Raw genomic sequence first — 12,894 nt, forward strand, 5'->3', positions numbered from 1 at the left:
CTAAAAAGATACTGCATATTTGTAGTACCTCTCCCATGTATGCACTCACTTTAACTTTTCAAAAACCTTTACTTGTTTTTTTTTTTTTTTTGTTATTTAAAGTGTCAAAATATCATGTGGTGCGGCCGTCCGGCCAAAACATCTTTGAAATTACTCTGAATTTATTCAAATTTATATTCTGCACTATTTGGCATGATTTCCAAAATGTTTTGTAATCCTTTAAAAAAATTCAAAGCATTTGCATTTATATTTCCATCATAATATACAAACACACTTTGTCCGATGATGTCCATTTTATGAAATATCATGTAGTGCGACCATCAAGGAACTACCATTTTGGGACTTTTATGTTAAAAACTATTCAAACACAGGAAGTTACATCATAAACCAATTTACCAAGGAACCATGGAAGCAGCAAGCAGGTTTGTAATTCTCTCAAATTGGAAAAAAAATAAACCTTTGTAATGGTTGGTATACTACATAATTTGGCAACTACATATATGTAGTTGCCAAATTTGGATGTCATGTGGTAATGACCTCAAAAAAAAATTATATTAAAGTTATTTCTACAAATATGTATTTTTATTATAAATTTCATAGTAACCTTTTTTGGCAAGCTAGCTTGTTTTGTTTAGGTGGCCAATTCTTTGCCTGTAAATTATGACTGAATTTGAAAATATCATGTGGTGCGACCAAATATCATGTGGTGCGACCACTGCAGACTGTTTTCCATGATAGATATATGTCCTAGATTGGCAGTTTTATGCTTTTATATTCAATTGACGGCTTATATAAAAAAGTACTTTACTTTAGTATCATTTGGAATAGATTTTTATGCAATTTGGGATTTTTTTTTTATATATATATTTCAGACAGTTTATGTTTACTCTTTGTACAATATGAGAAAAATGCACAAAAAAAAATTTCAGTTTAGTAATACTGCATTTATTTGTAGTGTATTTATTATTGCCTATTTATTTATTTAAAACTATTTTAATCTATTTTACCAGATGCCACTGCCAAGCTAGGCAGCTAAGATAGGAGAAGAGTGAAATATTATTACAGTTTAAAATATCTGTTTTCTTTGTGAATATATATAGTAAACTGTATTTTATTCCTGTAATCAAAGCTGAATTTTCAGCATCATTACTCCAGTCTTTAGTGTCACATGATCCTTCAGAAATCATTCTAATATTTAACCCTAGACCACAAAACCACTCAATGGGTCAATGTCATATGGGTCAATTTCTTGAAATTGAGATTTATACATCATATGAAAGCTGAATAAATAAGCTTTCTATTGATGTATGATTTGTTAAGATAGAACAAGATTTGGCCGATACAACTGAAAATCTGGAATCTGAGGGTGCTACAAAATCGAAACATTGAGAAAATCGCCTTTTAAAGTTGTCCATTTATGTTTGCGATATTGCTATATTCACTCACAAAAATAAATGTTTATAAATTTATGGTAGGACATTTACAAAATATAAAACATTTATTTAATATCCTAATGATAATTTTGACCCATACAATGTATTGTTGGCTATTGCCACAAATACCCTGTGCGACTGGTGACTGGTTTTGTGATCCAGAGTCACTAATGATTTGCTGCTCAAGAAACATTTCTGATTATTATCAATGTTCATATTTTTGTGGAAACTGTGATACATTTTATATGTCAGGATTATTTGATGAATAGAAAGTTCAAAAGAACAGCATTTATTTGAAATAGAATCTTTCGTAACATTATAGCATGCGCCTGAATGTGACACTGAATGTGTCCTTGATTAATAAAAGTATTAATTACTTAAAAAAAACTATTGACCCCAAATGTTACCTGTATACAATACTTTTATGAAATATCTATTTATATCTATTTATTTATCTATTTAAATTTATATCTATAACATTATTATTTGTTAGAAAGAAATTCTAAGTCAAGTTAAATTAAATGGCGCACTTGTGTTTGTGATGTGATTTTTATAAAAAAAAAAGTTCATTAAATGTTTATGTTCAGGAAATTTCTGTGAAATTTGTATAAAATCTGGTTTAAATCTATTTTTTTGTATAAAATGTATTGTTCATTGATCTCTTTAAATATATTTTTAACTATATAAGGTCTTCGTGTCATTTGGAGCGACCACTTATGTGGTGCGACCAATAAAAGCAATCACTGTATTAAATTTAAAATAAAATATCTTATTTCTGTGGCTGAAATATGAATCACTGATTCAGTATGCTTTAGTAAATTATATTTTTAAAACATTTCTATCAGTTTTATGTGATTTACAGGAAAAATAAGTCTGTTAACTAGATTTAAGAAGGCAACTCGGAAATTATAGAACAAAAAATGAGATCATTATTTACAAAAACTCAAAAGAAAAGCAAATACTTGGTTTCTAAACACTTTAATTACCAAGAACTTGTAAAAAAATGTTTAAGCGTGTTAAGGAAATTAATAAATTTTAAGATAAATCACGGTCGCACCACATGACATTTTTTAAGGCTACGGACAATTCATCTAGATGAAAAAACACTAAAATCACTTAAATTAAATTTTTAAAATGAATTTAGGTGTACACAACATCCTTAATGTTTGAACAATTGCAACAGATATTATTATTTTTAGTATTTTAAAATTGGCCTGTCGAAAATCCTTATACGTCATTGATCCATTAATGTCTGGTTTTCCATAAAAAAAAATAAAAAAAAATAAAAAATTTAAAACAGTATACATTTACTTGTATATTTTATTCATTATTGTATTAAATTTTTCTTAAACCATTGGCAGATTGTTATTTTCTGTTGTGTTCTATGTCCAGTTTTCCAGTTTAAAAAAATCTTAACATCTTTGAAACTTGGTACATTTACTTTAGAAGCAAATCACTGCGAATCACTTCAGAAAATATACTTAAAATTAATTCAGTTTATTTAAGTCAATCCATATATCTTTAAAACAATGTAAAGAAGCAAATTACTGAAAAAAAAAACGTTTCTATATTTCTGTATAAAATATTATAAATAATTTAAATATGTTTTTCTCACACATTATTTTCCAGTAAAAAAAAAAAAAAAAAAAAAAAAAAAAATATATATATATATATATATATATATATATATATAATATTTAAAACAATTTATTTACAGTAGAAGCAAAATTGTGTACGATAATAGGACTTGTTTTCAGATAAATTTTAATCATTAATATATCAAATGAAAATCTTACACTATTGTGTATACCTGTATTTCCATGAACAGATATTTTTATTTTTTTTTTGGTCCTCTGACTCATCATGATCATCAGTGTGGTTTGCCCTTCAGGATTTTGTACATGTTTTGAACTGAAGTCAGGAGTGGGCTCACTGTCATTTTATTTCCTCTGGCATTCCGTCACCTTCTCCAGTCTACACCAATTACTGCTGCTTTCTGATGGGTTCGGTATGCGCACCATCACTTTTGATCACACCTTACAGGAACACGAGTACCGTGACTTCTTTCTGACATGATATCTCTAACAACATGCCGTACACCGCCATGCATGGAAACAGATGTCATGTTTGCAGCGGTGACTCATGTTTAAGTAGGCCGTATGCTGCCGCATATTTCTATCACTCACTCTTCTCCCCATCGGTCTAAGGTTTAAAGACACTGTTGTTCATTCCAGTAAGCTGTCAGGAAACAAATGAAAGTGTGGCTAATTGTTTGTGTTGATTGACCACAGCTGCTTTTCAGCCTTGTCTCTTTCCAGATGGAAGTCTGCTGCAAAATGTCACCATCATGATGCTCCAAAAATATCAAAAGTTTGGTATTTAATGAAGACATTTGGACAAAAACATAGATGGAGTTTCACTCTTGTGCTTGGGGGGAGGACACACCTAACGATGGTTGTTGTTATTTTTATAATAACTAAATAATTAAAGGATTAAAAGGGGGTTAAGGGAATAAAGAAATAAGACTTTTTGCAAATAACATTTTAAAATATGCACACATTCCCCCTTATTCGCATATGTAATATGTCAAAAACGCAAAAGTTTCTTGTCTCGTCACATTCAGTTATGAATTACATGAATCACGAGAAATGATAGCATTTTTTAAATTCAAAATGATGAGATTTCTTAATAATTTCTTGCACTGCACATACAGGCGAGAGATGCATCTCTGATGCACATTAAAACACATATTTTTCAGTTGTTCATCCCTATTTTGAAAACCTCTTTTTTTGTTCATGGTAGTGTATCACCCACTTTCCTGGCATCAACTGCAGAAGTAGGTCACATGTAGTCGAGTCTAATAGTGCTGTCTTTCACTTGTACCAAATGCACAAGATTGCCCTCAGGAGCTCATTCCGACATTGAAAAAAGTGAAGAGGTTAATGTGTAAACATGACTGGTCAGATAGCTTGACAGGGGTTTGAACGCAAGTTCTCTCATTAAAATGATTGTGTTATGTTTTTCAGCTTGTTTTGTTGTACATCCCGACTCAGCTGATGTTGATGAGAGTTATAAGAGGAACGAAAGTGGAGGCTTGGGGGGTTTCTACTGCTCTTTGCATTTCTAGCTGTTGCGTGGTGATAAAGCTCTCAGTAAACACAGACAGAGATGCTTCTACTGCTATACATAATTGCTACAGTTTCATAGATTTTGACTAAATTTAGGCATTTATTGATTGAAGCATGTGTGAATAATATATAACCAACCATAATCTTTGTACATCAAATACAGAGGCAGCTAATCTCAATATGTGGCTGTATAGCAAATGTCACTATGAATAAAACATCAGCTACAACAAAGGCTAATGATGGATTTTTCCCCCTAGTAATTGTTCAGAAATTGTAGGTGAATTAGTCTTAATTCTTATTGGAAAACTTTATGGAATGTAATAAAGCCCGGGCATGTACCCCAAGCATACTGATGCTTTAGTGGCATTTTGTATTTGGCATCTGATATGACTGGAGCCTTCTGTACGCCTTCATACAGACAGATTATTCAGCCAAAATTACACTTTTAATTTGTTTAACAAGTACCTTAACAAGTGCTTTAATTTGTTTAACAATTTTATTTAGTCATTATTTTATATTTTTTACGTTCTCATCTTTTTTATGCTTTTTCTTTTTAAATGAAATAATAATAATACAACAGTACTATTCATTTATTTATATGTACCTAAGGGAAAACTACTGTGTGCACTTCTTCAATGATCTTTCTTACTGAGTTGTTGCTGTTTTAAGGTTTATATCTGTTTTTTGTTCATTTTTCTGCAGGCCGTGCTTGAGTGGAGCCCTGCTGGGAGAAGTAATGCTCTGTGTGTAGACCTTCCCCTCTTCCAATCATGAGCCACCAGGAGGCGCCACACGGCCAGGAGTTGAGAGAGGCGGCTGAGGCAGACCTGGAGCGTAGAGGCCCCGAGGGCCAACAGCCCCCCTCATCCCACCGTAGACGCCACGACAACGGAGATGGCAGCTCCCGCTCCGGTCGCTCCCGCAACCACCACAGCAACCATGGTACGGAGAATAACCACTACCAGTCCCAACAGCAGGGGGCCCCGCGCTACCGCAGGTACGAGGGATCAAATGGAGGGACGAACCGCACACGTGCCACGAGGAGGCCAGCGGAAGATGGTGATACCGAGCAGCAACCTGTTCAGCAGCCCATACCACGACCTGCAGTGACACGCTACCGCAGACAGGGAGACAACGAGGCCCGACTTCGGGCACAGCAACAGAGACAGCGACAGCGGGAGAGGCAGCAGAGAGATGCCGAGAGAACCGAACAGCACAGGCTGGAACATCAACAGCATCTCATCTCTCCTACGCAAGCCATGACGCCCGCCAGAGAGCCAGAGGAAGCTGAGGAAGACGAGGGAGATGGTGGCAGCGCTTTGGCCCGATCCGCCAGCACCGAGAGTGGCTTCCACAACCACACGGACCGGGCAGAGGGGGATGCAGTCATGGTTCTTGAAGCGGAGCCCGAAGACGAAAGCACATACGGCATCCCACTGCGCCCTGAAGCTGAGGAGTACACCGAGAGTGCAGAGTCAGAGCAACAGCACGGTGGTCCAGCTTACCTCCAACCCCAATACCCACCTCAGCCACCGCCCCTACCTCGAGAGCCCCTGCCTAATGCCGAGAGGCCCCATGATGCAGAGACGCTAAACCCCAACTACTCCAATTATGTTTACACTCAACCCATGTACCGCAGTCCCACCGGAGAAGGAGAGGCCCGTGAAGTTGGAGCAACAGAAGATCCAGAGCCATACTCTGAGCCTTACACCGAATACACCCTTCAGGAGCACGTTTACGAGGAGATCACGGATGGCCCCTCGACCAAAGCTGAGGGACAGACTCCACAACAGCGTAGGGCAGAGTTCAGACTCTTCGAGCGTGAATTGTACGAGCAACAGGAGTCGGTTGGGTCCAGACTCCACCACTACGACGAGCGATCTGACGGAGAGTCTGACAGCCCTGAAAAGGAAGCAGAGTTTGCCCCGTATCCCCGAGTCGACAGCTGCGAGCAGGATGAGGACATTGACCAGATTGTGGCAGAGGTGAAGGAGAGTCTGAGCTCGCAAAGCCTGGAGCGTGTCGCCATGGGCCTGGACAAGGACGGTGATGAAGAAGACTGGACCAAGTCCCATGGTCAAATGGATGAAATCAAACCCCCAGAGCCAATAACTGAAGGAGAGGGGGGAGAGCAGCCCCCCAGAAGTCCCTCAGAAGAGATAGCTCCAGTCGTGAGGAGCAGTCGTGAAAAGAGAGATGCAATCTCACTGGCTATTAAGGACATCAAAGAGGCAATAGAGGAGGTGAAGACAAGGACGGTCCGCTCGCCCTACACGCCAGACGAGCCCAAAGAACCCATCTGGGTAATGAGGCAGGACCTGAGTCCTACAGCAGAATCTGACCTGCAGCCGTCTCTGGGGGCTGATGTGAGTATGAGCCGCACTATGCAAGATGTCCTGCTATCTTTGCTACTCTGTTGTTGCACTGCAGTTTATAGCATCATCACTGCTGTTGTTTTCACAGTTTTATTTATATGGTATATTCTTGCTTACAAAGTCACTCTTAAAGTGTTAGTTCTCACAAAAAATGTAAATTCCGTCATCATTTTCTCATCCTCATGTCATTCCAAACTCAGGACTTTCTGTTCCTCCATTGAAAGTCAAGGTAGCCAAAATTTAGAAGATCTAAAAATGTTGTAAAGGCATTGTAAAACGAATCAATATGAACTGAGCACTTTAATCCAAGTCTTGTGCAAAGCATACAATTGCTTTATATGATGAACAGTATTACTTTAGGCTTTTATTCACATTTAAACACACATACATACATAGAGCCCATCACATGTGGTAATGGTAATACAAAAGCTTGTGCTTGAGCAAACCTCATTGGTTCTCGCACGTTTGAGCTTCCGTGGTGTGTCGTGGTGTGCCATATGTGATGATGTTCATTGTTTAGATGTAAATAAAAGCCTAATTATCTGTCTTTGACTTCTTAGTTTAGATTAGATTAAACCACTCGATTCATATGTATTCAGTTTGTGATGCCTTTGACCTTTTTTAGATCTTCTAAGTTTTGGTTACTCTCAATGGAGGGACAAAAGGGCAAAAATGGATTAACCAAAATCATATACAGGTTTTAAACAATGAGGTTGAGTAAATGATGACAGAATAATTTTTTTTGGGGTGTACTAACCCTAAAGCACATTTACATCATGCTACATTCTTCATCTGCCGGTCCAAGTACACATGACACAATTTGTCAGATATTTGAAGGATTAAATATACGTCACCTACACTTTTCTTTCAGAGCAAGCGCTCAACACAGAGGCCAATTATAGGTCCAACTCAGAGAAAATGACACACATCTGCTTTAACTTGATTAGAGTGATAAGATGTACAGGTCTATTTGCCTTAACACTACTCTAATTCATGTTAAATATTTGTAGCAGGTGCAGCAAATGACAAAAAAAAAAAAAAAAAAACACTCTTTCGGGGAGGGCGTGTACAATTGCGTTGTTGTTCTCCTTGGCTGCAACCTCACAGGGTGAATCACATCATTCCTCTGGTCGTGACTTCATTGCTCTCTCACTGTTCATTTCTGGAGAGGACGGTGGCACACACTAGTCTCTCTCATGAGTGGTGCCTGCCACGGCGCCGGACAAATTGCATGTCGCTAGAAAATGAAGACTGCTCGCACTCATAGAACGGCTCTCCTTATCCGTGACCTGGAGGGCTCATCTGTATTCTGCGAGTGCTACACATGACCAGCGTGTGCAAATGAAGTTGTCCTGTTCCTCAGCCACAACAGACGTTGTCTGAACAAAGCATAGAGAGAAAGATGAGTTCTCGGTATAAGAAAGGCATCAAAATTACCATGTCTTTACTTTTCTTCTCTCTCGCTCCTCTTTTTTTTTCTCATTATCTGAGATAAGTATTACCCTTTTTATTAACATAATGAGTAGATGTCATTCAAGTGCGCCCGCGGTTAGTATCAACTTAATAATATCATCTCATGATGTGTGTTTGAGATTTGATATCTTTTCTTTTGTTTTACATTTACATAATTAATAGATTCTGTGCTGCGTAATTTTACTCAATCACAGCTGAATCAGTCACATTGTCTATTACCAACACATTACAGAAATACAGTACACATAAGTACACACAGTCTCACTAAACAAACAGCACAAAGCCCAGCTCATCTGTTAGCTATTTCGACGGTGTTAATTAATCACCATTGTTTGTCTGAGCAGTATTCATGAGCACAAGGCCTCATTTGGAAGCAGTTCTATGGGATCGAGGGCTTTTGGCTCTCTGATGAGAGGGAACATATAAAGAATTGCACTTAATTGAAATCTCCCAGTGGGAGTTTAAAGAAGACACCAGCCACCACCCACTGCAATTATGGTTGATTTTGTAAATGATTGTGATGATTATAAATTTTCAGGTTTTATCTGTAGCATATTATTTTTGCACTCATATCCCACAACATCTTTTATTCAGATCATTGAGGAGGTTACTTTGGCTTCCCGTGTTATTTTAATATTATTTATAAACTATTTTAGTATTTATTAATACTTTGAATTGGCTTTTTTCATTTTTCATTTTAATTTTAGTGTAAGTTTTACTCATTTTGTTATGTGCTTTTGTCATTTTTATTCTTTATTTATGTTTAGATTTAGTTCATTTTTAGTAGTTGTAGTACTTTGACTTAAACATTATTTCAGTTAGTTGCCAAGGCTAAACATTTTTTTTACTTTTTCATCTTAGATTTATATGTTCTTTTCTTTTATTTATTTAGCTTTTTTCAATTACCAAAAATGTGTTTTAAAGGGGTCATGTCATTTATTATTATTTTAATATGTTCTTTGAGGTACACTCATAATGTTAATATAGTTTTTTGCACCTAAAACAAATACATACTGTATGGAGAAAAAAAATTAACTTAATTTACATGAATTATTTACTTATTAGCAAGTAAGTAAGTCAATTTTATTTATAGAGCTCATTTAAATTCAGCTTACACTGACCAAAGTGCTGTACAAACAGTCATAAAATGCATTAAAATAAAATAGAGTATTAAGTTAACAAAGATAACAGTTATACTAATCCATAAAATAATAATCAGGAAAGGCTAAAGAGCAAAGATGTGTCTAAAGTCTAGATTTAAAAACAGAAATAGAAGGAGCACTTTTAATGGCAGGTGGCAACTGATTCCATAACCGTGGAGCAGCAACTGCAAAGGCTCTGTCAACTTTCGTGGGACGTGTAGGAGAGCTTTTTGGCAGTCCTAAGTGACTGAATTCAAATAAATAAGATGAGAAATGTAAGATGGAGTTTGCCTGTTAAGAGCTTTAAAAACAATCAGCAAAATTTTGAATTGAATTCTAAAAAAGACAGGAAACCAGTGAAGAGAAGCTAATATTGGAGTGATATGATTACGTTTTATTTCTCAACTTTTTTGGTCTTGCTTTTGATGCGACACTCACATCCAGTGTAGGCAAATGTTAGTCTTTTGTGATTTAACTCTAGTGGGCGGGGCCGATGGTGCGATGATGTAAAACCATTCGTCGATGTCTTGCTCTGGAGGCAGGCATATGCAAATGACGTCACAGATCTCGCAATATCAAAACGGACCGATTTTGGAGCTTGATTAAATAAATGCTTTTTTTATAATGTTTTTATGGTACAAAGAGCGCTTCTGTCAGAAGATCAAGGCAAATTTCAATTGTTATCAACAATAACAACATTGGCCCTGTTCCAAATGCCACACTTCATGTGCTCTGGGTCTTGTGGTCTCACAATGGCCTCCACGTGCTCGTTTCTGTTAAGTCCACAAGACCGTAAGTTGTCCCACTCTTCACTTTAGGTTTCAGAAAGGTCAAAACGCCAAGTTGGACTCAGAGGAAGATCGCGAGGGCTTAGGGTTCTCTTTGGGACAGGGCCACTGGCGGTTCCATATACAGTCTGAGACCAGTGAAAGCTTTTTTTTTGCAATTCAATATTTTTATTACGAAAAATATTATTAGCTAACAATCTGAGTAAAATTTTAAGTCAGTGCAGACAGCAGCACTTGTGCTACATGAACTCCACGTTTGTGTCAAAACCGATGATCATTTTCTCCACTATGATTTGAGATGATCCAAAAAATCCTCTTCAAAAGTTCATATCTATTTAGAAAATTCTTACATTTGATTCATTCCCTAGAAATAGTGAACCATCCTAAACATTTCAATTTTGAACTGTAAACAACGGTCGTTCAGTGAATATCGTTCAGTCATGCATCTTCCACATATCCCACAATTAAGTCCCATTAAAGTTGCGCTGAACACTTGGTGGTGTCCTGTCCACTCCTATTCTGTGCCGTTCTCAGAATTTGACATTTCATCAGAAGCCTGTTATTTTTCCCCTTCACAATATGATTTATTTAGTGCAGTCAAAGAGACACAGAAAGAGACGGCCTGTAAATAATTCAGCAAGGCTCATATAACACCAGAGAAGAAAAACTGCCGTCTTCCCCTGCCCTCCATTAATGCTTAACATGCTTTAAAATGTATTATTTATTTTCATTTATTTTTATTTTTATTCAAACTCAGCGTATCGGTCATTTATATTTCAGTGTGTGAAAAGTCAAAAATGACTCCATAACTAATAGGGACTTCTAGTATCTGCTAACTTCATTAGTGCTGCTTATTCCACCGGTAAACATGTCAGGGAATTTAGCAGAAATGAGTTTTTCCGGCAGAATAGCACTGATGTGGCATAGTGTGATGATCTCTGATCCATGTCACTCTTGAGCGAAGCTGTTCCAGGAACAGTTCTCCCAGGTCGGGCTGTAACTGGAGCCGTGTTCTCCTCTGTTGTAAGTGGAGTTATCAACGTGAGTTTGATGAGAGAGGAAGAGGCTCTTATGTTCTTCTCTCTTGTACTCTGGTCCAAAGAGCAACATCTGCTGTTGCACTTGATTTGAGTGTATCTTGAGGAAGAACATTTTTCACTGCAGCTCTTGTAAGCGCTTATTGATATGGAAAATTTCTGGACGTATCAGGTAGATCGTCACCATGGTGATGAGGTGAGGAGCTTTACGTAAATGTGGTTTGGATTTATCTTCAAATGTTTTAGTATCAACCTAATGTTTTTACGTTGCTTTAACTCATCAAAATAAGTTAATCAATTTTCAACTTTTTGTTGTTGTACAAGATTCAGCTATTTTTCAAGTCAGTTGAATGCAATTTAAGTTGTAATGACTTAAACATCAACAACAAGTTGATTATACTTAAATTTAAGGCAGCAACATTTTTTTTTACAGTGTTCATTTACATTCTACACATCTGATTATTATTGTAATGGAGACACATTGTGGGACTGCAGTATTTATATGTTATGACAAAGGATGAACAGGAGGAAATATCTTTTAAATATTTCATTTTAATGTGCTCTGGTTATTCAGGGTATGAGTCATTTGTTCTCTAGTATTTCACATTTCGGACTCAGATATGACCTCTTCAGAGGAATGAGGTGTAGTTTTGAGACAATTAAAATGATTTAATTGGGAATTATTTACCTGGTATCTGAACTGAACCTACTGCCAACAATAGTCATTTAACAGTACATCGTACATGCAGTGGCAGTTTTCAGTTGTGCCACATTAGTCTTTTTATTTGATCCTTCTCTTTGGTTTGAATCTACCTTATTGCTTTGCTATTTAAATTATACCAATTTCTTTTATTCATTTATTTAATTTATTCAAAAACTGTGAAGACTTGTATTAACATAATGCACTCTAAACGTCACAGAAAGTCTCAATGAGTAAATGTAGTTTTTGTATTAGTCACTGTAGTCCAGAATGATAGACTGTAAAGCATGCAAAATTAATGAATTCGTCTGTTTTGTCCAGTCTCCAGGCTCAGGCTCCACGTCCCCACAGGGGGCGGAGTCTTCCAGCCGTCCCCTGCCGCCACACGAGGGGAGCGACAGCTTTGAGTCTCCATCTCCAGCCAGTAAAGAGGTAGGAGGCTATGAATAGACCTCTGAAACTGTGTTTGAAGAAAAATTGAAGATTTCTTTTTTATTATTCTTGGTAATAATGTTGAGAAGGTGCTCTAGGAACTTAATTAGACGCATATTACTGGCCACAGCATTAGGGCCCTGACTGTGTGTGATTTAGAAGTTATTATAAATTATTCAAGAGACCGTTATAATAGATTAATTGGAGCAGATTCAAGTTTAAAACTGTATTTCTGCTTTGCCTATATATAATGTATTCTTGCTTTGCTATTTTGTATTATTAATTCAGTTAATTTATTTAAATATATACCTTATATATAGGCAAGAATACATTGTCTAGAAATGTCATTTTTAAACAAAAACGGTAACACTTTACAAGAAGTTCTC

At 36.6% G+C, this 12,894-nt stretch overlaps 1 protein-coding gene across 2 annotated transcripts in view; it reads left to right on the forward strand.

Moving 5' to 3' along the window:
* The window catches only part of apba1a (amyloid beta (A4) precursor protein-binding, family A, member 1a), a 60,128-nt gene that overhangs the window by 33,172 nt on the left and 14,062 nt on the right, over window positions 1–12,894 (forward strand). For both annotated transcript variants that reach the window (XM_081364638.1, XM_081364639.1), the window contains exons 3-4: window positions 5,264–6,927; window positions 12,398–12,508. In XM_081364638.1, the coding sequence (XP_081220764.1) occupies window positions 5,332–6,927; window positions 12,398–12,508 (1,707 nt within the window). In that variant the 5' untranslated portion in view covers window positions 5,264–5,331. The remainder of the gene's footprint in view (window positions 1–5,263; window positions 6,928–12,397; window positions 12,509–12,894) is intronic.

This window comes from Scardinius erythrophthalmus, assembly GCF_964197995.2.
Source record: "Scardinius erythrophthalmus genome assembly, chromosome: 5".
Classification (NCBI taxonomy): domain Eukaryota; kingdom Metazoa; phylum Chordata; class Actinopteri; order Cypriniformes; family Leuciscidae; genus Scardinius; species Scardinius erythrophthalmus.